General features: G+C 38.4%; 1 protein-coding gene across 3 annotated transcripts in view; it reads right to left on the bottom strand.

Moving 5' to 3' along the window:
- CFAP97 (cilia and flagella associated protein 97) overlaps positions 1–23,891 on the bottom strand; it is a 37,950-nt gene extending 14,059 nt beyond the window's left edge. For 2 of the 3 annotated variants that reach the window (XM_035004244.1, XM_035004246.1), the window contains exons 1-2: positions 23,702–23,809; positions 15,311–16,350 (exon numbers count right to left, since the gene is read on the bottom strand). In XM_035004244.1, coding sequence (XP_034860135.1) covers positions 15,311–16,334 — 1,024 coding nt within the window. In that variant the 5' untranslated portion in view covers positions 16,335–16,350; positions 23,702–23,809. The other variant, XM_035004245.1, reaches the window with a different exon arrangement.
- Positions 23,892–27,216: the final 3,325 nt, after the last annotated feature.

The following is a 27,216-nucleotide window of genomic DNA, read 5'->3' as shown; positions in this document are numbered from 1 at the left end:
TACTTAAAATATAAAATGTTCTCAGCAATGACTGATGGAAACAAGGGTTAAAAACTGGCAAAAACAAATCCAGAATATTCTAAAACTTTCAACTTAATCTGAAAATACTTTATGGTCTTAATATTAACATTAAAACAAATATTTCTACAGTAAAAGTCAAACATTTTATTCCTAAGTAAACATAAGCCAAAATTAATACATCATATAAAAATTTAAAAAAATATTTTGCATACTACTTTTATCAAATGAAATTTTATTAACATGCTTAATTTTTAAATTTCCATAACAATTTTCAGTAAGTCACAATTACTAAACGTTTGTTAAAAGTTTTTTTAAAATATTAAGCTTGCTGAATGCTTCAGCTTAAATCTGTACTAAAAATGAGTATATTATATCAGATTAACTGGAACATTTGTTTACAATATTTTTTTAAAGTAACTATTATTTGTTTTTACTTGAGTACCTTTAATTCTTTCACTTGCTCAGCATTTTACACTGTTAAAAGCAGAGGGCTATAAGGGGAAGAGACATTTTTAACCCCAATTTTAAAATGTGACTGGTGCAGAAAAGTCAGATCATTTGAACAAGGTCAAAAGAACTGGAAGTCTACCTCCCTATGTTTAAACCAAAGACTATCAAAGATTACAGAAACTTAAAAAAAAAAAAAAAAGATAAAAACAGTGGCTTTCTGATAGGAAAAATGAGAGAATTAATGGTTGATAATTTGTTGAAAATCATGCCAAGTTAATGGCAAAACCTGAAGAACACATTTAGAAAGATACACGTACGCTGTACATAATTCAATTATCTTGCTTCCGAGAAATGCACATTTTGTAGACTTTAATAAGGTTTCTAGATTAATGTAGCCACATATGAAAGCCTTTAAAATTGAATTTTAAAGAGAATTAAAAGCTATTTTCCTAATGGCATTTAAAAAAAGTGTTTAGGGGCACCTGGGTGGCTCAGTGGGTTAAGAGTCTGCCTTCAGCTCAGGTCATGATCTCAGGGTCCTGGGATCGAGCCCCATGTTGGGCTCCCTGCTCTGCGGGGAGCCTGCTTCTCCCTCTCCTCCCCGCTCGTTCTCTTTTGCTATCTCTGTCACTCTCTCTCTCTCTCAAATAAATAAAATCTAAAAAATAAATAAAAAACAGAGTTTTTAGAAGTAAAATAAGGCAATAGCAAAAATATAAATAAAGGAAGTTCAATCTAATTCATTAAAAAAAATAGCACTCTAACTTTCCATGATGGAAAAAGTATATATGGAATACTACTTATATTTAGTAGTATATACTGATATCACATATCACTATTACATTTTTCTAAAGTGGTTATATGCTTTAGTATGAGGCAACCTCAAATACTTGGTCCATTATTTTTTCACTTGAGATCTAAAAAAATTTTTTAATGTGAATAAACTTTCAAGAATACAAACATATTTATATAAACATGTACATATATATTTAAACTCACATATTTAAGAAACATTGTTTTTTCCTAATTTTCTTTAATGAAACAATTTTGTCCAACTCTTTATAGTATTTCAATATCATGCCCATCATCACTAGATCCACTTACTGAGTCAGTCATCTAACACAAATCACTCACTAGAAGCATCAGCTTTACTTTCACCTAGGCTGACACACAGCATTTAAAAAATTTACATTATGCTATCATTGGAAATTTTATTCCAAACTATATTAAGTCCTTATTCATATATTAGTTCTTAAAAAAAAAAAAATCCATCCTGTAGGCATATTCATGATCCCTATAAAAAAACAACAACAAACCAATGGTATAAATTATTTTTTAAAGGTTTAAAGAAAAAAATCCAACACTTGTAGTTAAGAGGTCACAATTCAAGGAATAATCAAATTTACTAAATTTCTTTGTCTTCTTTATGAACAACTTGTCAGATGAGAAATTCTGGGACATTCTTCCTGTCCCCTTCCTTTGACTCTGGGCAGGCTTGTGACTGTGCGGACCAAAATGATACAGCCCAAAGTGTGACTTTCAAGGCCAGGCAAAGGAGGAGATGCAGTCCCCCACCACCCTCCCACCTTGTTTGCTGGAATATTTGTGCTTGGGGTCCTGAGTCACCCTCTTTGTCTGACTAGCCTGAGGCTGCCATGTTGTGAGGAAATCAAACCACATAAAGGGCCATGTGTAGGCATTATGATCCTAGTTTTCTGAGTCATCCTAGGTTGCTGCTTTACACATCTAAGTTTTGTGTTTTGTTATCAGAGCAATAGTAACTAATACAAAATCTGGTACCAGGCATTAGGGTACTACTGTAACAAAAACCTAAAATACATGGTACTAGCTTTGAGACTGGTGGCAGTAGGGAGCTGGAAGGGTCTGGAGGAGATGGTCAATGTAGAGGATGAAGTGGCAGAATTTTAGCGAAACTCTTGGCTGTGGTGACAAGGAAAATGGGGAAAATACCTGCCACTGGTGGATTTGGCTAAGTAGATTCCCATGAAGGATGCTGGAAGGATCAATGGTTTATTTTATCCAAAATAATGAAAGAGAGAGAGAAGCTAAAAAAAAAAAAAAAGGGAACTGATCAATTTTTAGTCAATAAGAGAGAGAATACAAAAGAACTAGGACTTAGGTGGCTCAAAAATTTATCTACTACTCCTTCCTAATCTCTCCTGGCAGAAGACTGTCCAAATACTCAAAGAGCTATGACTGAGGAACCATGAGTGAGGAGGTTTAGCTGCACTTGGACCAGATTTAGACTCTGGAAGGGTGAGGTGGGGCATGGTGGGGGAGTGGGATCTTTGGAAAGGGGGAATGTGTTTGTGCATCTGAAGGAAATGTAAATCAATGTGTGGCCACAGGCTGAAGGGGTTTTGAAACCTGTCCATAAACTTGACAGTCCTCCCATTAGGATGGAGGGTGTGTGTGTCCCTCCCTCTTAAACCTGGTAAGTAGTTTATAACCGTTTAATAGAATATGGGAGAAATGATGCTATGTGACTGGCATGGTCACATTCTGAGGCTAGGTCATAAAAGGTGATGAGGTTTTTGCTTTGTTTCCTTGAATACTGTACTTGGAGCCCTGAGTCACCATGTTAAGAAATCCAGCTGTATTGAGGCTGCCATATGTGAAGCCAGGACACATGGAGAGCCGCATGTGGGCCCTCTGCTCAGCAGTTCTGGTCTTTTAAGTCTCGCAATCCCAGACACCTGACATGTCAATAAACCAGCACGTAGAGGACTCCAGTCCCTACTGTCAAGTCACCCCCGCTTCTGAGTCTCTCCACACCCCAAGTGTTGGGGTGATTTGTTTTGTAGTAATAGTAACTGGCATTTTATCACTTAAAAAAAAAATACTGTGTAACAGACAAAATACCTGTGGACCATGCTCAGCCCATACACAGGCAGCTAATTTTGGTGTGTATGATATAATTATCAGTCTTCCACAGTGATTATGGCTTTGCCCATTTCATGATCTAGTTCTGTTTTGCTTTTGATCACACATTTCAAATCAATGGCTGGTCAATAATTTTGGTAGATTTGGTCAGCTTATTAATGTAAAGCACTTCTTTGTCCCTTTCGTGCTTTTCCCATCTTGAATTCTATTTTGTAAACTATTAGGATCGATACTTCCATTTTTTCCTCTTTATTTTCATTCCCCTAGTATAGGAGTATAATAGTATATAATTTAAAATGTCTTTATAGATTGGATTTAAATTCTTAAAGATGCTCTGATGGTATCTTCTGGTAAGTTAAAACCATCTACTTACACTGTTTGATCTCTTTCTACAATCTTCCTTTTTTAAAATGCTTTTTTGTGGGATGCCTGGGTGGCTCAGTTGCTAAGCGTCTGCCTTCGGCTCAGGTCATGATCCCAGGGTCCTGGGATAGAGCCGCATCGGGCTCCCTGCTCCGCGGGAAGCCTGCTTCTCCCTTTCCCACTCCCCCTGTTCCCTCTCTCGCTGTTGTCTCTGTCAAATAAATAAATAAAATCTTAGAAAAAATAAAAATAAAATGCTTTTTTATTTTTTCCCATTTTTACCCCTTCAGGAAGACTATGCTAATTTTTTTTTCCTCTAATACACTGCAAATGATATATTCTAATTCTGTCCTCCTAGATGTTCTTAAATTTCTTGGTCTCAGGACCCTCCAAAGAATGTTTATGTGAGTCACATTTATCAATATTTACCATGTTAGAAATAAAAAAAAAAACTAAAGATATTAATTCATCTGAAAATAATAAACCAATATTAGGTTAACATCATTCTTTTATAAAAAAACAAAAAGAAGTTAGTGAGGAGAGTGGCAGAGTTTAACAATTTTGCAAATATTTTAATGCCTGGCTGAATAGAAGACAGCTGGATGCTCGTATCTGCTTCTGCATTCACTACAGCATGCTGTCATTGTAGTATAGCCCCTGGAAAATCCACTATGCACGTGTGACAGGAGAACGTAAAAGGCAAATCATGCCTTAGTGGTTTTTTTTGTTTGTTTTGTTTTTTTAAAGATTTTATTTATTTGAGAGCGAGAATGAGAGACAGCATGAGAGGGAGGAGGGTCAGAGGGAGAAGCAGGCTCCCTGCCGAGTAGGGAGCCCGATGCGGGACTCGATCCTGGGACTCCAGGATCATGACCTGAGCCGAAGGCAGTCGCTTAACCAACTGAGCCACCCAGGCGCCCCTCATGCCTTAGTTTTATCAGTGAAAATAGTGTTGTCGTTGCAGCTCTTCTCTAAAATCACTGAGCTCTGTTTCAAGTTTATGTTCTTCATCTGTGAATCTGGTGCCTCCCTGTTGATTTTAGCTTTTCTCAAAAGTTGATTAACACTTGGTAGTGAGTTGAGGAGATCTGACACTTCCTACTCCCCTATCTGAATCCTGTCTGCTGCAGCCTGCCAGTAAAGGGCTAAGACGTGCCACCAGGGAGGATGGGGTAGGAGCCAAGCCCAGGACAGGCAGCTTCTTCCTTACGGAGTAAAACAAGGTCCATACCTTCCCCCTTGAGTAAGGCACTTTGCTACATTCCCTCCTGTTTTGGTGTCAGTTTAGCAGTAAGTTTAACCACTTTCTTTACTCATCAATGTTTCCTCAATCCCATTTCTTTCTCTTATATTAGTTTTTCTTCTCAGAGTACATCTCTAATGATGTATCTAAGTATTTCACACAGAATCTAGGTAGTCAAATTTGAGGTGGTGCATTTCTAAAATTTACTGTCTATTTTGCCCTCAAGTTTCTTCCTAAACTGACATAATTTTACCTATACAAAGAATGAAACATATCTTCAAATCTAGTCATGTCAATTTATTCACTATTCTCCAAATATCAGACTCATGCCATAACCCAATATATGAACTTCTGTTTACTCCACTACTCCATTTTTATAACATCCTCTCTGCCTGCCTATTCAATGCTTTATAGCTCAAGGCCAAAGAACCAATTACAACCACACCTTTTCAACATTTATATAGCAAAAGCAGGCTTGGGGTGGGAGTAGGAAGTCCCCCAAATCAGCCATGTTATTGAGCTCTTTATTTTTTTTTTTAAGATTTTATTTATTTGAGAGAGAGAATGAGATAGAGAGAGAGAGCATGAGAGGGGGGAGGGTCAGAGAGAGAAGCAGACTCCCTGCTGAGCAGGGAGCCCGACGTAGGACTTGATCCCAGGACTCCAGGATCATGACCTGAGCCGAAGGCAGGTGCTTAACCAACTGAGCCACCCAGGCGCCCTTATTGAGCTCTTTAAAAGAGGCTGAAATATTTAGAAATTCTACTAAATTTTCAAGATCTACTTTAAAGTCAGATATCAGATAAATAAAGCCAAATATCTAATAATGCTGGCCTACACTAATCTTCCCTTCTAACAGTTCTCACAGAACCCCATAGCCCAGAATTTAGAACGAACCTTAGCAACCTGTATCAACTGCCTCATTCTACAAATGAAGAAATTGGGGCACAGAATAGTTATTGCTTGTCTATGGTCACATGGATAACACTCAGAAGCCAAAAGTCTTCTGATTCCACTTCTAGAATTTTCTTCACCTCACTATGTAAGTAACCAAGTTCAATACTGTTTCCTATTCTCTGGCCTATAATAGGGATACTTGATTTTACATTCTTTGATTAACCTTTGTTTCACAGGCTTAATATTTTATAGTTCAAATTTACAAACTTGTTAAGACGTTATTTTTTTTTTTTTTAAGATTTTATTTATTTATTTGACAGAAAGAGACACAGCAAGAGAGGGAACACAAGCAGGGGGAGTGGGAGAGGGAGAAGGCCTCCCGCCAAGCAGGGAGCCCGATGCGGGGCTTGATCCCAGGACCCTGGGACCATGACCTGAGCCCAAGGCAGATGCTTAAGGACTGAGCCACCCAGGTGCCTCAGTTAAGATGTTATTTTAAACTGTTGGCTGTACAGGCATCCCCCACTATCTGGGCCCAATACTTCAATAACTAAATTTTTTCTTCAAAACAATAAAACTATTTCAATGTATCTTTTCAGTTAAACTAGTGACAATGTTTAAAACTGAGAGGGTGCTGTGTTCCCACCTCAGCTGTTCTCTGATAGGATCACATCTTCTGCTCATAATTTGTGAGATGGGCTATGCATTATCACTCTTGTCTTCTTCACGTTAAGTGGAAAAGGTTGTGAGGAAATTAGCTGAGCCAGAGGCCTAGAACAGCCCATAGAAAAGAAGTTGAAAGTGATAAAGCGTCTTGAAAAATGAGTGAGGAAAGGAATAGCTTGGCCATGCATACATCTCCCTCTCACCAGGTCCAACAATTTAGTTTTATGAGGAAAACAAAGAAAACTTATGAAAATATTCTTGGATCTGAAAAACAGTGGGTCAATCGAGCATGAATAACAATTTTGAAAAACTAAAGTAATACAAAGAAATGCTTTATGCTATAGACTGATAGCTATAATTAGTGTTTAAAATCTTTTACTGTTATAAAGAAACCTTTGTGGATTATTAAGGACTCCAGCAACAGATGTACCAAGTGGCAAAATGCCACCTTTGTTCCTGTGCCTTTAAAAGCTCTGAGCAGTACTTAAATCAGGTCACTCAGATCAGGGCTCACTACCCTGTAGCAGTATGAATAAATTTTCCTTCTACATTTAGCTCAGTTTCTGTGTTGAACAATGTTTCAGTGCTTCATTTACACTTGGAGAAACTGTTCAGGGATTTTGGGTGGGAAAAATACTTAGGCTTTCCATATCCAACAAAGTTTCAAAAATGAATTAGGAATAGTGAGGGATACTTGATGCTTAAACCAGAGTCACCCAGTGCCCCTGTATGCAAAGCATATTAAAGTTTGAGAAACTCTGGCCTAGTGGATAAAGTTGGTTGCCCAATTAACATACACTTCTACTTTCCTCCTTCTTAATTCTTCACAAATCTCCCCACCCCCACCCCCTTTTAAAGACCCCTACCTACATCCCTTTCCCTGAAGCCCTGTCCCTAAGGGGAAGCTGACCACCCTTCTCCTGATTCCCACTCCTAACTTCAGGGTGAGTCTGGCCCATAATAATCCTATTCCTCTTGCCAATGACTGTCTTACAAATAGGAGTATAACCCAATTCTGGGCAATGAGACATAAGAGAGTCAGTTGAAAGTGCTTCTTTAAAGCTTCCTCCATTCTGAGACAGCCAGAGGAAGAGATAGTTCCCTTTCTCTGGACATTCTCATGTCTGGATATAAATACTAAAAATTGCTGCAGACATCTCCCACTAGCCTAAGAATGAAGCAAACACTACAGCTGGGGAACAAGTGGTAGAACCTGGGTCTCTGAGGACATTTTTGAGCCACTGAATTGGTCAACTCTCAAGCCTAGTCTATCTATGGAATTCTTGTTAGGTGAGAAACATTGTTTCATTAGGAATTTCTGTTTCCTGCATCCAAAATGATCCTGACACAAAGAGATGATCATTGATAGTCCTGAACATAAAGCTCAGATATCACAAATTATTTTCCATTAGATGGCTTTTTAAAATCTGACAATTCCAAAAGAGTGAAGTGTTTTCTTCCTAAAAGAAGCTTTTTATTGGATGTGTCCCCTCTCTCTCACCCTCTCATTCCTAGGATAGAGTGGTCCTTATAATCTGTGGAATCAAGGGGTGCCTGAGTAGCTCAGTTGGTTAAGCGGCTGCCTGCAGCTGAGGTCATGATCCCAGGGTTCTGGGATTGAGCCCCACGTCAGGCTTCCCTGCTCAGTGGGGAGCCTGCTTCTCCCTCTCCCTCTGACCCTCCCCCCCTTGTGCTTTCTCTCTCTCAAATAAATAAAATCTTTAAAAAAGAATAATAATTTGTGGAATCAAAAAGTATTATAAAAATAAGAATTGGAACAGTGGGCCCTTAAAATGCAAATTATAATTTAGTCAAACAGTATTAAAAAAACACAATAAAACCTGTAAGTCATATATATTTTTCACTAATTTTCTGTAACATTATTTTTTTTCAATACCCATTTGTACTTTTTTCAACCTAATTGTAAAGAAAAAAAATTTTTTTAGATTTTAATTTATTTGAGAGAGAGGGAGAGCACACATGTGGGGGTGGGGGGTAGAAATAGAGAAAAGGACAAGCAGACTCCACACTGAAGGCTCAATCTCACAACCTTGAGATGGTGACCTGAGCCGAAATCAAGAGTCTGATGCTTAATCAACTGAGCCACACAGGCGCCCCTAAAGACAGTTTTGAGATACTTTATATGCCAAATGTTAGGCTGCTACTTTTAAACACATATAAATCACATTAGAAATTAAGAACAACGCAGCACTAGAAATAACACAGAAGAAAAAAAGTAAATATATTAGATGCACATTATTAATACAAAGCATTAGTGACCAGTCTACATTATCTCATCAGATAAATTTTTATGGTTTAATTTCAAACACCTTCCAATATTTGTATTACAAATACTATTTTTAAAAAACAATTCTGTTGGGGTGCCTGGCTGGCTCAGTTGGTAGATGATGTGACTTGATCTCAGAGTTGTGAGTTCAAGTTCCACACTGGGTGTAGAGGTTACTTAAAAAATAAAATCTTTGGGCGCCTGGGTGGCTCAGATGGTTGAGCGTCTGCCTTCGGCTCAGGTCATGATCCCAGGGTCCTGGGATCAAGTCCTGCATCGGGCTCTCTGCTCCTTGGGAGCCTGCCTCTCCCTCTGCCTCTCTCTCTCTCTGTCTCTCATGAATAAATAAATAAAAATCTTTAAAAAAAAAAATCCTTAATAAATAAATAAATAAATAAGTAAGTAAGTAAAACAATTCTGTCAACTCTGAGGAAAACAATTGACAGTATTTTTTGGTGATGATACAATCTGAGTGTTTTAGTAAAAATTAGAATTTTTGGTAAACTTGAGTTTGAAAGCTTCTCAAAAGCCTTCTGATGATATTGGTAGTGATATTAACAACTATAATTTCTATATAGTGTATTCTGAAATACGTCATTTGTAAGCTCAATGAACCAATATTTTCCAAATAACCTACACATCCTGTTACAAAACCATGAAAGGGGAAAAGACACATTCAAAATTAAGATCAATGTTATAAAATAATACACTACGAATTAATTAGTCTCAAATTTCACATTATAACTAACATTTAAGAAACCAATACCTGTGGAATCTTGGTATCAAAGAATATCTAAAATTAACTGAAAAGGGCATTAAAATACTCCTCCATTTTCTAAAGATCTGTGTGAGGCCAGTTTTTCTTCATGTACTTCAACCAAAATATCAACAGCTGTATACAGAAGACGCTATGAGACTCCAGCTATCTTCTATTGCCAGGCATTAGAGATTTGCTAATCTCATTTTTTTGGTAAGATAGTTATGTTTTATAAAACCTACTTATTACCATTATTGGTTTATTACCATTATTCTCAGATGAATTAGTATTGCTTAGATTTCTAATATAATTTCTAATATGATAAATATTTATAAATATAACCCACATAAACAAAAGGCTCTCTGGGGTCCTCAATAATTTTTAAGAGTGTAAATGTTTCTGGTCCAAGGGCCAAAAAGTTTGAAAATCGTTGTGCTAGAGCACTGGGGTTGGTGCTGGAAATCTGGAAGAGTTGAAGATAGACGAAGTCCTCAACGTGATCACTCATCAACCTCATGGATCATACAATTGATCTTACAGATTAGAAAGTAGCTCTAAAATTTTTTTAAAAAGTGAGAATTTTTACAGTGGATGGCTTGACAAAGAATTAGAGATTTTCCCTAAAAAAGAATATTAATCAAATATATTAGCAATTATAATTTTGATGGTGGCACAGATGTATTCTGTGTCTTTCAGATGCCAATCTAGGAAGAGGTAATTGTTAAAAAATCAAATGTCAGTGAAACATACAAAATACACTTCCTAACCATCGTAGCTGTGCAACAACAGAAGTTTCCTTGGTTCCTTCACTGACAAATACTGCCTATTTTGCGCCAACAGCGGCTAGATTTGGAGATTCTAGCAATGACTAAGACCCTGCCCTTATGTGGCTTACCCTCCAGTGAGAGAAATAAGCAAGTAAACTACACTAATTCCAGGGTCTGATAAGTATCCTGATGGAAGGAAACCAGGCTTTTGTGACCGCCAAGGGGAGGGATGTGAAACTACGAAAGATAGAACATCCAGAAAAAAGTATCTCTGAGGAGGAGATACATAAACCAAGACTTGAGAAACAGACAGAAGGTGTCTATGCAAAGAAAAAGGGCAACAGTAAGTGGAAATGCCCCATAAATACAAAGTATCTGAGAATAGTAAGAAAGCACTGTGACTGAAGCAAGGTAATGAAAGATTTTTTTTTTTTAAAGGAGATGCAAGCAATAACCACACTATGTAATGGTTTTCATCAACTTTAACAGCCTATTAGACTAACTGCATCAAAATTTCTGTGGAGCCTACACATCAGTATTTGTTTTGTGTTTAATAATTTAATAGTCTTCCAGGTGATACTAATATACTGCCTGGGATGAGAATCACTGACATTGACTGTTAGGCTACAATAAGGAATTTGGATTTTATTCTTTTCTGTTTTTTTTTTAAAGATTTTATTTCTTTGATAGAGTGAGAGAGCACAAGCAGGGGGAACAGTAGAGGGAGAGGGAGACGCAGGTTCCCCGCCAAGCAGGGAGCCCAATGCGGGGCTCAATCCCAGGACCCCGGGATCATGACCTGAGCCGAAGGCAGACGCTTAACCATCTGAGCCACCCAGGCGCCCCATGGATTTTATTCTTAACATAAGAGTGAGCCCACTGAAGAATTAAGAAGGAAACTAGTAAGACTAGTTTTATTTTTAAAAGATCACTCGGGTTGTTAGGGGAAGAAGCAAAGGGGCAAGAACAAAAAAACTGAATACTGAAAGTTTTAAGAGATTGAGTGGAAGGAGTGGAGGCGTAACAACTAGATGGTGATGGCCAAATTCCAAAAGCCTGATTTTTCAACACACTAAACAGTCAATAGGTACAATCAGAGCAGAGAGAAAAGAAAACCTACAAAAAAGGGGGCAAGCGTAAATTCCTCCAAAATACTTTACCCTTCTGACTGTGAGAATCATTTGACTACATAAGGGATTTGCTTATACTCTTCTTACATTACCACCATATATAAATTATGTACCTAAAGATTTGTTCTTTCAACAGCATTTCAAACAAAGACAAAGAATACTATTTACAATTTAAAAATGTTATCTTCAAATGACCTAAAATCTAACCTGCAAACCTATTACAGTTACATTTACTAGTGTAAAGGTAAAGTTTCAAGTTGTTTTTACTTCACGTGGAAAAAATTGTTTCTTTCACACTAAATAATAATAAATTGATATGTTCAAAAAATAATAATAAATTGATATGGAAATACAGCAATAAAAATGTTTACTAATTAAAAAATATTTATAGCTTACAAAAAGATATACCATGCTCATGGATTAGAAGATTAATATTCTTAAAATGTCATACTACCCAAAACAATCTACAGATTCAGTGCAATCCCCATCAAAATACCAATGGCATTTTTCACAGAGCTAGAACAAAGCATCCTAAAATTTGTATGGAACCACAAAAGACCCCAAATAGCCAAACCAATATTAAGAAAGGATTAAAAAAACATGGTATTACACTTCTTGATTTCAAACTACACTACAAAGCTATAGTAATCAAAACAGTATGGACTGGCACTAAAACAGACACACAGATCAATGGAATAGAACAGAGAGCCCAGAAATAAGCACACACATATCCAGTCAATCTAGGACAAAGAAGACAAGATTATACAATGAGGAAAAGACAGTCTCTTCAATAAATGTGTTAGAAAAACTGGAGAGCTATATGCAAAAAGAATGAAACTGGACCATCTTACACCATATACAAAAATAAACTCAAAATGGATTAAAGATTTGAATGTAAGACCTGAAACCATAAACTCCTAGAAGAAAACATAGGCAGTAAGTTCTCTGACATCAGTCTTTGTAATATTTTTTTGGACTAGTCTCCTCAGGTAAGAGCAATAAAAGCTAAAATAAATATGATTACATCAAACTAAGAAGCTTTTGCACTGTGAAGAAAACCGCCAACAAAATGAAAAGGCAATCTACTGAATGGGAGAAGATATTTGAATCATACATCTGATAAGGGGTTAATACCCAAAATATATAAAGAACTTACACTCTCAAAAACTATCAAAAATAACCTGATTAAAAAATGGGCAGAGGACCTGAGCAGACCATAATGAAATATTGCCTCATACCTGTCAGAATGGCTAAAATAAAAAAGACAAGAAATAACAAGTGTTGGTGAGGATGTGGAGAAAAAGAATCCCTCATGCACTATTGGTGGGGATGAAAACTGGTGTAGAAGACAGTAAGGGAGGTTCCTAAAAAAAATTAAAAATAGAAATAGCATATGATCCAGTAATTCCACTACTGGGTATTTATCCAAAGAAATAAAAAAACACTAATTTGTGGGACACCTGGGTGGCTCAGATGGTTAAGCATCCAACTTTTGATCTCAGCTCAGGTCTTGATCTCAGGGTTGTGAGTTCAAGCCCCACACTGGGCTCCATGCTGGGCGTGGAACCTACTTAAAAAACAACAAAACAAAACCACAACAAAACACTAATTTGAAAAGATATATGCACCCTTGTTTACTGATTATTTACAGTAGCCAAAATAAGGAAGTAACCCAAGTGTCCATACATAGATGAATGGATAAAGAAAACATGGTATGTATGTACGATGAACTATTACTCAGCCATAAAAAAGAATAAGATCTTTTCACTTGCAACAACATGGATGGACCTAGAGAGTATAACACTGAGAAATAAGAGAAAGACAAACACCATATAATTTCACTCATATGTGGACTTTTAGAAACAAAACAAAGAAAAAAGACAAAAAAAATACTCTTAAATACAGAGAGCAAACTGGTGGTTGCCAGAGGAGATTGGGTAGGTGGATGGGTAAATAAAGAAAGGGGAGTAACAGAACACTTGTTCTTACTTGTTACATGATGAGCACTGAGTACTGTATAGAACTGCTGAATCATTACATTGTATACCTGAAACTAATAACACTGTATATTAATTACACTTTAATTAAAAAAAGGGGGGGGCGCCTGGGTGGCTCAGTTGTTAAGCGTCTGCCTTCGGCTCAGGTCATGATCCCAGGGTCCTGGGATTGAGCCCCACATCGGGCTCCTTGCTCCGCAGGAGATCTGCTTCTCCCTCTCCCACTCCCCCTGCTTGTGTTCCTGCTCTCGCTCTGTCAAATAAATAAAATATTTAAAAAAATAAAATAAAAAAAAAGGGGGGGGAGGGGGCAGAGACCTGAGTAGACATTTTTCCAAAGATGACAGGATGACATACAGATGGCCAACAGGTACATAAAAAGATGCTCAACGTAACTAATCCTCAGGGAAATGCAAATCAAAACCACAATGAGGTACTACCTCACACCTGTCAGAAAGGCTAAAATCAACAACACAAAAACAACAGGAGTTGGTGAGGATGTAGAGAAAAGGGAACCCTCTTATACTGTTGGGAATGTAAATGGTGCAGCCACTACAGAAAACAGAATGGAAGTTCCTCAAAAAATTAAAACCAGAAATGCCATATGATCCAGCAATCTACTTTTGGATATTTATCAAAAGACAATGAAAACACCAATTTGACGAGATACACACACCCCTATGTTCACTGCAGCATTATTTACCACAGCCAAGATACGGAAGCAACCTAAGTATCTATCGACAGATGAATGGATAAAGATGTGGTATATATACACAATGGAATATTACTCAGCCATAAGAAAGAGATCTTGCCATTTGTGGCAACATGGACGGGGAGAGTATGATGCTAAGTGAAATAAGATGAAGACAAATAGACCATATTTGTCTTTCACTTGTATGTGGAATCTAAATACCAAAACAAAAGAACAAAACTAAACAGACTCACAGATATAGGAAACAAACTGTTGCTTACCAGAGGAGAGGAAGGGTTGGGGATGGGAAGGGACAAAATAGGTGAAGGGGATTAAGAGGAACAAACTTCCATTTATAAAATAAATTAAGTCACAGGGATGTAATGTGCAGCGCAAGGACTAAAGTCAGTAATATTGTAATAATTTTGTATGGTGACAGATGGTAACTAGACTTATGATGGGTATCATTTAATAATGTATAAAAGTATTGAATCACTGTGATATATATATATACCTGAGACCAACAAAATACTCTGTGTCAATTATACCTCAAAAAATTTATCATCTTAAAGGAACTGAAACTTGAATTATGCTATTTCATCAACTTGGTAATTATTTTCAAGTAATCCTCTTTAACCTTTAACTTAAAGTCTGAATAGTTCCCTACAGTTTATTCTGAAAATTTCATTTGCCAGCATTTTTGCCACTTTCTCTGATATGAAGACAACAGGTCAGGTTATTTTAACTTTAGTACTGTTGCCTTTCTTAAAGAAGAAAGTGAAATGTATCTTATACACATCTCTCAAAAGTGAAAAACATCTGGCTCCACTTCTCTCATTTCTGTTATCTATCTGGTCCCTCTAGACTTTATGACTTTGTAAGACACTAAAACAGAATTAGGGCAGTAGTTTCTAGTCCTAATTAGCTTTTCAATATTATAACTAATGATATTCCAGGTATTTTTATGGTAAAATAGGATATTAGGTAAAGTTACTACATCAATTATCCCAAACAATAAAATATATCTAATAGAAAAATCAATGCAAATTCATAGCATTTGATATTTAAGCTCAAAATACCATGAAGTTTAATATCTAAGTCCAATATATACAGCTTTTAAAAAGAGAAGAAAATTACCTTTCAACAGATGATTGAGGTCCATTGTGTCATGTAGGGCTTTTTGTTTATATCTGTGGTCTGAACTGGAATCTAACACTGAAGATTTTGATGTGAGATCAGGCCCATGTTTATCTTGCCCTTTTTTGGTTGATTTCATCGATTTTGAATTATTTTTTAAATCCTCAACATTTCCATATACTTCTTGACTCACGTTTTCTTGCCTTTTAACTTTTACTTTTTGATCATTTGATGCTCCCAGTTCAAAAGATTGAACAGGGCTGATGTCTGGAGTTGACAGAGGAGTGACATCTGTCACAGTATCTTCAGATTCCTCATGGTAGTCATTGACTGTTGGTTTAGCACTTGAAGGCTGTATTCCTGTTGATTTCATTCCTGGTTTATATTTCTGTTTTGGTGACAAGTGGGTTACACCACATAGACGTTTCTTTAATGATGGCGATGAATCAGAAATACAGATATCAGACCCTGCATCTGAACAATCTGTGCCTGAACTTGAAGATGAGGAGGACAAAGAGGAAGAGGAGGAGGAGGAATTACTTTTGGAATATTTTTTACTTATGTTTTTTTTAAAGTTATTAGATGGTTTAGCTGACTTGGACCTGACATGTTGCTTTTTCCCATCATCACTGCTTTCCTCTCCATCTGTATAATAATTATCTTCACCTTCTTTTATAATTTTGGGACTTCTACTTGGAGTGGGCAAGTGTATTTTATGCCCTGTTGTAGCATCCCACAATTTTTTTGATCTTGAAGTGGTCAATGATAAAGAATTTCTGGTTTGCATATTATCATTTTCTACAGGGTGGTGTTCTGGAGTAATTTTCTCCTTTATTGCATTTTCCTTCCTTTGTATTCCAAATTTCAAGTTTACATTTTCTGTATCTTTATCTATCCTCTCTTTAGGGTCATCATTTTGCTTGCCAAAAACTGAGTTACTTTCACATTTCTCTGCTTCTTCAAAGTCACTGTCAAAGAAGGAATGGTCCACTTCACCTTCTGATACATCTATAAACCGATCCATGATGGTAAAAATATATCTGAAAAAGAGGCCAGTGTTATCATCAAACCAAAGAATAATTTCCCAATACTTTTCACTTTTTATAGTAATTGCAGATCCCAAACTGAGAAGTTTGATTATAGAGAAACATGACAAAAAAACACCAAAAAAAAATAGTAACTCAGTGAAGCGATAATCAGGCTACATGGGTAATAATAAATTGTGATTTGAAACATAAGTAAGTCTAATAGTTCAGTTCACAAGAGTACTCAAGGCAAACATATCACAAACATATACCTAGGTGAATATCCATACACCTAGGTGAACCTAGGTGAACCCTAAGGAAAATCTACCTTCTATAAGTACAATTAGAGTTTAGAATAAGAAGGGATGGTGTTACAACCTCCCCACATCAGCTAAGCCATCTTGAATTTAGAATTTGACCTCTAATACTATTCTCCACTAAAACACACACAAAAAACCCCAAAAAACAAAAACCAACAATCAAAAAACCGTAACGACTTGGAAGGCAGCTGATTCTATTTTTGGAGGGAAAGAAAAACAAGGGCCTAGAATATCTTACTGTTATCAGAAGGCACAGTATTCAAATATGCCTGATATCGTGGTAATACAACAACAGCTCTAGTTTAAAGGGGCTTCCACTGTCCACACTGGACAATTTAGTACTGGAAAACAAATCACACAAAATATACTTAAAAATGAAAAAGTACTTCTGTAGAAAGCTATTAGTTCGTAAAGATATTCAAAAGGGCAAATAATATGAGGTACGTTAAAGAAAGGTAAGTATAAATTTCTAGTAATATATAGCCAACAATCCAATTATGCACTCAGTATATTCAAATTATGATTAATTCTACTACAATAAAAAATTATGTAATCTGTCTTCTAAATCAGCCACAATACTCTGGAGCCTTTAATTGCTTAAGTGATCCCACAACCTATAAAACAAGTACAAACATGATTTAAATGTCAACCAAATTCATACTATTAGTAATAGGTTAATAAGACAGATTCGAGGTATGTGTGGTAATACATTTTATCATCATTGGGTAACTTTTTCTGCCTTTAAGGTTTTGAAGAATTTAAGAGATTCTGACATATTAAACAAAAAATTTAACTATTTGCAATCAACTTTTAAATGCTTAAGGAAATCTGATTAATTGAATTAGTAAGTTAAGACTTATTAGATTTACTAAAAATGTCTAAGTGCTTAGCTAGACTTCCTTTATTAGATGTGTAAGTATCCCTTGTCAGGGGTTCAAGGTACTTAAGAAAATAAAATACACCAAAATTGTAGTTGTGCTGTTCATAAACAGTATAGAATGTTCAGGGAAAATTAAGCTAAGTGAAGATTAATCAAAGTACAAATGAGTTTTAAAATTCTAACACATTATTAGATTTAAATTGAGATAAGATATGTAAGCAGATCTTAAAAGTTTAAGAAAAATCAGATAACTTATACCGAAATAATAAATACAAGAAATATTATTTCCCACAGCACAGATCAATGCCCTCGTAAGTTTCAAAACTCAAATCAACAGAAGGATGCCTCCTCCACAGATCCTCAAAGATATTTAATAAGGTTTCAGATGTCATATTTATCCACATTGAAATTAAAGTTTACTTTCTTAATTTATAAAAATTGAAACTTATCTCCTTGGCATTTGGCAATTAATTTTCAGAGCCATAAGAAAGTCATAAGCCTTTGAATCAGTACCTTCATTTCTGAAATTCATTCTAAGAATGTAATACTAAAAAGAAAGAATGGTGTGCGTTATAGTATTACCTGTAATACTGAAAAAAACTTGAAGAGAAGAATATTATGACTCCATCAAAAGAATTATTTATATCAGGGGTCAGCAGGCTACTGTGCATGAGCCAGATCTGACCTGCCATTTGTTCTTGTAAATAAAGTTTTACTGGAACACAGCCACAGGTTTAGATATTGTCTCTGACAGCTATAACTGCAGAGTTGAGCAGCTGTGACAGAGACCATATAGCCCACAAAGCCTAAAATATTTACCAACTGACCCTTTACTGAAAGTTGTGGACCCCTGATTTAGGTGATATATCAGCATGAAAAACGCACAATACAAAACTGTTATCCAGGGCGCCTGGGTGGCTCAGTTGGTTAAGCGACTGCCTTCGGCTCAGGTCATGATCCTGGAGTCCCTGGATCGAGTCCCACATCGGGCTCCCTGCTCGGCAGGGAGCCTGCTTCTGCCTCTGACCCTCCCCCCTCTCATGTGCTCTCTCTCTCTCATTCTCTCTGTGTCAAATAAATAAATAAACTCTTTAAAAAAAAACAACAAAAAAACAACAAAAAAACCCCTGTTATCCACACTGGAATAATAATACAATTTACACATTTAAACAAAAACTAGGGGGGAAAGGGCAAAATTAAGTTGACCTGTTAGAAGAAAACCAACAATTCCACTGCATTTTTAATATTTCCATTACTGTTTTTAGAATAGTGTCCCTGCAATAAATTAAGCAAATAAGTGATGACTGGGAGTCTGCACAATGATAAAGAATGAATGGAGTCAGACACACTCAGGCTCAAACTTGGTTCTGCCACTTCCCAATTGTGTTTCTGGGCACATGTACAAGGATGTTCATCATAGCACTACTGTTTGTAATAGCAATGAGTTAGGAAAAAACTCAGTGTCTAATAAGAGGAAAACGGATAAGCAAAATGTTGTATAAGATATACTATATGTCCATCAAAAAGGATGAGCTGAGATATACAAAATGTTTATTAAAAGAGAATTAAATGGGGGCACCTGGGTGGCTCAGTTGGTTAAGCGACTGCCTTCGGCTCAGGTCATGATCCTGGAGTCCCTGGATCGAGTCCCTGGATCGAGTCCCACATCGGGCTCCCTGCTCGGCAGGGAGTCTGCTTCTCCCTCTGACCCTCCCCTCTCTCATGTGCTCTCTCTCATTCTCTCTCTCTCAAATAAATAAATAAAATCTTTAAAAAAAAAAAAAGAGAGAATTAAATGAACAATTATATAAAACTTAAAACACACATGATACTGAATTCCTCATGGGCACAAAATTACATAGCATGGACTGGAAGGACATCGTTCAACAGCTAAGAGTATGAGGCTGTAAGGGGAGAGAAAGGATGAAGGTGAAGAAGCCCACAGGGGGTAAAAAATAAAGAACCTGGCAGAGGCCTGTGATCATTGGTCTTCACATCACAAAGAATAGGACTGAGGGGTACCTGGCTGGCTCAGCAAGTTGAGCATGTGACTCTTGATCTCAGGGTTGTGAGCTGGAGCCCCATGTTGGGCGTAGTGCCTACTTAATTAAAAAAAAAAATTATGACTGAACATTGTCAATCTAATTCTGTTCACCTGACTTCAAAAAGGAAACCAACAGATCAAAGCAGCCACTGAATGGTGGATAGCTCTTATAAACATTATTTTGTCATCAAATTCTCAATAAAGTTACCCTCTTTTGTAAGGTAATTAACTCTTTAATCCAAATGTCAAGGGATGGAATAAAAAAGGGTTGCAGATATTTTTTCTCTCTCACTTTGTTACGTGGTTAAGAATACCTTTGTGATTAAAGAAATTTGGGGGGGGGCGCGGGGCACCCGGGTGGCTCAGCCTCATTAAGGGTCTCTCAATTTCAGCTCAGGTCATGATCTCAGGGTCGTGAGATCCATGATCTCAGGGTCATGAGATAGAGTATGGAGCCTGCTTAAGATTCTCTCTGTCCTGCTCCCTCTTGCCCCTCCCTCCGCCTCTGCTTGCCTGTGCGCTCTCTCAAAAAAAAATTTTTTTTGAAGTTTCTTCAAATTTTAAAAACAAATGGTTTCATGGCAGTGCCCAGAGCATAAATTTCCCTAGTCAGTTTAAAAAACAACTCTTTCAAAAACAAATCATCCAAATCATTCTCACTACCATGCCTCAGAAAAACTTGTTTACATTTTTCAGGAAATACACAAAATTACTAACATAACTAAGTCTCATTTGTATTAGTGCTACTATTCTAGTACAACTAACAGCTAAAATGTATCTAAGTTTAAGAGGTTTTTATCATTCCCATTTACCAATGAGAAAAATGAAGCAGCGCAAGAACTTGCCCAGAGTCACATAGCTTGGTAAGTGGCACAGCCATGATTCTAAGGCAGGCATAGTTTAAGGATGTTATTAATCACTGTTTATTCTGCTTCAAAGTAAGGTCCTTAAGTAAGATCTGTTTGTTTTTAACCTTTAGAATACATTGCTGTGATATCTATGATTTATCTGATAGTGAACTGTCAGCAAGATAACAAGATGTTCTCACCACTGGGACTTTTAAAGGAAAATGGGACCTATTTAGCAATATGGATTTAGGAACAGAAAAGGATGGTCTGTACAGTTACAATTAGATACACATGCCAGTGACTGTCACACATTTTGCTGGGATTTATTTGCTATGTAGCAGTTTTCCACTAACAAAGTAAATGGGAACAAACCTCACTGGAACCATAAATTAAATAAACCAGTAGTAGCCTTGAGTAAATTAAAAAGCGTTAATCTAGGTAATAAGAATTCAGAACTTTAAATTAACTTATGACCCTCTCTATCCCAATCTGAGCTTGTGACCAAACCACCTTTCCAAAGACAGTAGTGAGTTCCAAAGGTATTTCTGACAAGGAGAGTGACAATTCTGGAAGTCACTAACTTGAAATGTTTCCAGCATGCCTCCTCTTTATGTGTTTGGCATATCAAGTCAAATGTTGTGATCCCTGATAACCTTGAGTGAGACCTATTTAAAGTCCCCTACAAAGGTGCATGGCAAAATAATCAAGTTAGAGCTAATACCCTTCCCCTACCCTCAGAGTTCCCCAACAGCCCTGAAAGGAAAAAATTTCACCCCCTTACATTAGGAATGAAGAGACTAAGGCCTAGCAATTTAAATGCCTTTAACAATTTAAATTAGTTTGTATCAAGTATGCCTTTTACGACTTCAAGCTTTATCGAATTTGTGAATTAAAAAAAATGAGATGGACAGTTGAAAATAAGGATTCAAAGGTTCTGGATAAATGGAAAAGAAGCTAATGTTCATATAGATTTTATTATGTGCCAAGCACTGTTTTAAGCACTCTTTCATTGATCACTTACCATGGATTATTTTCACTGACCATTTAATACTGGTAACAACTCTGAGGCTAGAGACAAGGAAACTGAAGCACAGAGGTTAACTGACATTTTCAAAGACCACATGGCTAGAAAGCAGCAGAGTCAGGATTTGAATCCAGACAGTCAGCAGTCTTACTGATTCTGCTATACTGAAACAAGCAGAGGAAAATTAATAAGCCAAAAACCTAATGGGGAGGTGTATTTGAAATAGCCAAATAATAACACAATAGCACAGACACAGAATGAGGGAAGGTGAGGAGGGAAGGTGCACTGTGGGCCCCAGCTTAAAAGAAGGTTTACTGAAAAAAGACTTGGGAGCTTACCAAGTGGCAAAAGCATGACTTAGAAATCAAGATTAAAATGCTCTTAAATCATACCGGGATAGCAATATGCAGTCTTAAGGTAACTTGCATTATATACTGCTTGGTCAAACTACTTCTTGAATGAAGCATCTAGCTCTCAGTGCTATGGTGAAGAGTCTAGAATCTAAGTCATGATCAATGGTTCATAGAACAAGGGATTCATAGCTAGTAAAAGTAATGGCTAAGAGAAAGGGTATGCTCAGATATTTAAAGGACTGTGATATGAAAAAAAAATTTTAGAGCTGTTATTTGTAGTTCAGAGGTAGAACTTGCATCAATAGATGTAATATATAAGAAACCTGTTCTTAAATCAACCTAAGAATTGTTCAAAATGGAATGGGCTACTTTCTAAGATTATGAGCCACGAGTCACTAGATAACGTTGGAGCAAAAACTGAATGTCCACTTGTTGGGATGCCACAGAGGGAATTCATGCATTAGGAGGATATCATTTTCCCAACCATAACATTTTATGAACTAGGTCTAAATCCCAACATCTATTTGTAATCCAAATGATTAGGTAGTTCTTTGAAATGTGTTTTTCATAGCTAACAGTTTGTGCCTTATCTCCTTACCAAACAGGGAACTCCTGGATCTTGCTCATCTTTATATCCGCAGTGCCTAACGTAGGATCTGACAAGTATTAGACATTCAAAGAATGTTTATCTGATGAAGGAGTTTGTGGAGTTAGGAGACTTAAGATTGAACTCTAGTTCTGCTCTTTGCTATGTAAGCAGAAAAATCACTGCTTTTCCCTGAGCTGGCTCCTTGACAGTTTCCCACAATCGTCCCCCCCGCCCGCCCCCCTACCACACACACCAGAATTAACCATCCCCTTATCTGTATTCACATGGTTGATGTAGTCCTCAACAGTTAAGGACCCACCTTACTAAGTCGTCACAGTTCATGAGAGGTGGCACATAACACCTGGGAGACTTTTCAGGCATAACATCCAACAGATAGGGTTATTATTAAGGATTTAAGCTCTCTGGTTATTTAACTGAATTTATGGGAAAATTATCCAACGATCCCATCCACTAAGCAATCCTTCCGATAACACTTATTTCAAAGTTAGTGAGATTCAATTTACATTGGAAAATAAAAATGTGGACTTAAGATTGTGAAGATTCTCTTTACAACATATTGGGAAAGGATAAAACTTAAATGATAATTCCTTTAATAAGTCTTTGGGGCTCAATGAAAACCGGTATTTGTCAAAGCTGCCTGAGCGTCACTTGGACACTCACCACCATTTGCATCGCTCCTGCAGGGCCAGCAACAGAAATACTAAAGCTTTTTAAGATACATCAGGAAAACACAAATAAGAATCTGGCATTTTTTAAACTGTCATTTCGTTACTGTGACATCACATTATTTCTGTAATTAGGTGTATAATACGGTCCAAACAAGATTGGGTCCACGAAAATCTCGGCCCAGAGTAAACACCCGTTTTCCAGGGACTTGAGTCAAGGGCCCGTTCACCACCCCCTCCTGACCATCCCCTTTCCCCGCCCCGCACGGGAGGCAGAAGATAACTGAGAGCCCCTGAGGCTCCGGAGTTCAGAGTCGAGTCCTCAGGGGTGGGCGGCGCCGACCCGAACCCGGCTCCCAGTAACCACCCCTTCTTGACTCAGGGCCGACGCCCCCAGGCCATCCCCGAACGCATCCCGGAGGTAGGCCCGGCGGTTCCCATAGGGGCCGGCTGGGGCTGCGGGCGGCCCCACGGACCCGCCGGCCGCGGGCTCGGACGCCTTTGTTGTGGTTACACACGCCACCCGAGGGGCTGGCTGGGCCGCAGGGCCGACGGAGCAAAGGGCTGGGGGTCCCGGCCCGCCCGCCTTCCTAACCTCCCGCGCTGGCTTCCTCATACCGACCCTGAGTGCTCGCCGCTGTCTGGGCTCCAGAGAGGGGAAACGGATCCCGAACGGAGGCGAGCGTGGCGGGCGCGTCGCGGGCGGGGAACAAGGGGCTGCTGGCGCACCGCTTACTTGGCTGCCGTGGCCGTCGCAGCCGTCTCGCACGCCGCCAGCGGCGTTCCAGGGTCGCGCGCACGCAGCACCGCGCGCACGCAACCCCCGCACGCGGCTCCCAGCGGCACGGCTCTTGCTTCCGGAGGCGGGGAGAACGGAAAGGGAAAGGAGGGGGTGCAGAGGGAGCGGCGCGAGTACCGCGGGAACTGGATGGAGGCGGAGCGTGCGGCTCGGCGCCTCCTCGTGGCTCCTCGCGGAGGGCGTCATAGAGCGCGGTGGGCCCGCCGAAGGCCTAGAGGGGCTCGAGCGCCGCGCCCCCTTGCGGGAGGCGGGGAGGGGGAAGCGAGGCCCGCGACTCCCGAGCGGGAAGGGACACGTGAAGAAATAAACCTTGGAGGCCGTTAGTTGCCCAGTGCACCGTTAGGGTCTTACTGCTACTGTCCTCGCTATTAATGGCAATGCGGGTGGACCTAGTTGTTACGGTGGCTGATCGGGAAAGTGGCTTCAATTATCTTTTAAGTTTTTACCAAAACAACAGCAGTAGTAAATGGGGGCAGCTGTGACTTTGTCATTCTTTTTATCAGCAAAGCTCAGATCAAAGAACCAGTTGGTTCTATGATCCAAGAGCTGGTAACACATTAGAAAGTCCTCTGACTACTGGTGAATGAAGTGGGTGGTTAAAACAAGAAAAAAAATCTGTGGAATATGCTGAATGCCATAATTTTTCGGATTTGAACTCAACAGGCACACAGTAGGTGGGGTAGAATAATGGTGCCCCAAATATGTACACTTCCTAATCCCTGGAACGTGTGAAGAGGCCATTTAACATGGCAAAAGGGACTCGGTGCTATGTGGTTAAGGATCTTGAGATGGGAAAATCAACCTAGATTATTCAGGTGAGTTTGATATAATCATATAGATTCTTAAAAATGAGAGTCAAGGGGCGCCTGGGTGGCTTAGTTGTTAAGCGTCTGCCTTTGGCTCAGGTCATGATCCCAGGGTCCTGGGATCGAGCCCCGCATCGGGCTCCCTCCTCAGCGGGAAGCCTGCTTCTCCCTTTCCCACTCCCCCTGCTTGCGTTCCCTCTCTCGCTGTGTCTCTCTGTCAAATAAAATCTTTTTTTTTTTTTAAGATTTTATTTATTTTTATCTGAGAGAGAGGGAGGGAGTACATGAGAGGGGGGAGGGTCAGAGGGAGAAGCAGACTCCCCGCCGAGCAGGGAGCCCGGTGCGGGACTCGATCCCGGGACTCCAGGATCATGACCTGAGCCGAAGGCAGTCGCTTAACCAACTGAGCCACCCAGGCGCCCCACTGTCAAATAAAATCTTTAAAAGAGAGTCAAGAAGTTTGGAGCCATTAATAGGAGTGGCGGTCGTAGAAGCAAGAGGTTGTAGCGTAGAGCACCGTGACTGTAGTTAACAATACTGTACTGCATATTGGAAAGTTAATACAGTAGATCTTAAAAGTTCTCATCACAGACAAAAAACGTTCTCAGGGGTGCCTAGGTGACTCAGTCAGTTAAACCCCCAACTCTTGATTTCATCTCAAGTCATGATCTCAGGGTGGTGAGATGGAGCCCCATGTGAGGCTCTAGGCACTGAGGCTGGAGCCTGCTTAAGATTCTCTCTTTCCTTCTCCCTCTGCCCCTCCTCTCACTTTCACTCTCTCTCTCTCTGTCTCTCTCTAAAAAAAAAAAATTCTAATCACAAGAGAAGAAATATGTACCTGTGAGGTGATGGATGTTAACTAGACTTATTGTGGTATTCATCTCAATATATACATGTATTATGTTGTACACCTTAGACTTATATGTTGTTATATATAAGTTATATTAATAAAACTGTAAAAATTTTTTTAATTTAAAAAGAGCAGCAAGAGGTCAGGGTGATGTAAGGGGGCCTTGACTCAAGGAAAGCAGGCATCTCTGGAAGCTGACAAAGGGAAGGAAAGGTATTCTTCCCTGAAGCCTCCTGGAAGAATGCAGCCCTGTCGATACCATGATTTTAGACTTCTGACCTCCAGAACAGAAAGAATAAGTTTGTGTTGTTTTAAAGACTAAGTTTGTAGTAATTTATTACAGCAGCAATAGAAACCTAATGCAATGGGTACTCAATACAGTTTTCACATGAAAGTGCAAAGAAAACTAGGAACTATGGGTTACCCATATCCTAGGGAGTGTCACTAAGGAATTGACTCTATTTTTGTGCTTTACAATGTATCTTGTACTTTTGGGTTGTAATTGCCAACAAGTACACAGGATCATTTTGTTGTTTTTGTAGGCTAAAAGGCAGGATTTCACTTAATTCTGCTTGATGAAACTATGCTGGTACCATTTCCCAGGGACGAGTGTCTACTCTGTGGTCAAAAGTTTGTTATACAAAGGGTTTGAAGAAACATTTCTCCAAAGAAGTTACACAAATGGCCAACAAGCACATGAAAAGATGCTCAACATGACTAATCATTAGGGAAATGCAAACAAATCATGAGATACCACTTCACACACATTAGGATAGCTATTATAAAAATAAGAGAGAAAATAAAAAGGATTGACAAAAACGTGGAGAAATTGGAAACCTTGTGTATTGCTCAGGGGAATGTGAAATGGTGTGACTGCTGTGGAAAAACTATGGCAGTTCCTCAATAAATTGAACACAGAACTACCGTATGAGCCAGCAATTTCACTTCGGGTATATACCCGAAAGAATTGAAAGCAGAGTCTCAAACAGATATTTGTACACCCACGTTCATAGTAGCATTATTCACCAAAGCCAAAAGATGGAAACAACCCAAATGTCTATCAACAGATGGATAAACAAAATGTGGTATATTCATACAGGAATATTATTCAGCGATAAACAGGGATGAAGTTATGATACATGCTACAACATGGATGAATCCTGAAAACATTATGCTAAGTGAAATAAGCCAGGCACAAAAGAACAAATATGACCCCACCTGTATGAAGTACCTAAAATAGGCAAGTCACAGTAACAGAAACTAGAAGTGGGGTGCCTAACTAGCTCAGCTGATGGAGTGTGCAAATCTTGATCTTGGGGTTGCGGTTTTGAGCCCCATGTTGGGTGTGGAGATTGCTTAAAAATAAAATCTTTGAAAAAAAAGAATAGAGGTTACCTGGGGCTTGGGGGGTGGAGAGGGGAGGGGGAGTTCTTGTTTAATACGTGCAGAGTTTCAGTACAGGATGACGAAAGTGATCTAGAGATGGATACTGGTGATGGATGTACAACAGTGTGAATGTACCTAGTACCACTGAACTGTACACTTAAAAATGGTTAAAATATTAAATTTTGTGTATGTTTTATCATGATAAAAAATAACAAAAAAAGATTATATCTTAAACTTTAATTTTGGCTCTTTCTGGACTATAAATTTATAAAATTTTGTCTTTTCCCTGGTTTTCT

This window comes from Mirounga leonina, unplaced genomic scaffold (genome assembly GCF_011800145.1).
Source record: "Mirounga leonina isolate KUSES-001 unplaced genomic scaffold, KU_Mleo_1.0 Mir_128, whole genome shotgun sequence".
Classification (NCBI taxonomy): Eukaryota; Metazoa; Chordata; class Mammalia; order Carnivora; family Phocidae; genus Mirounga; species Mirounga leonina.
This window is presented reverse-complemented; position numbering and strand designations above follow the sequence as displayed.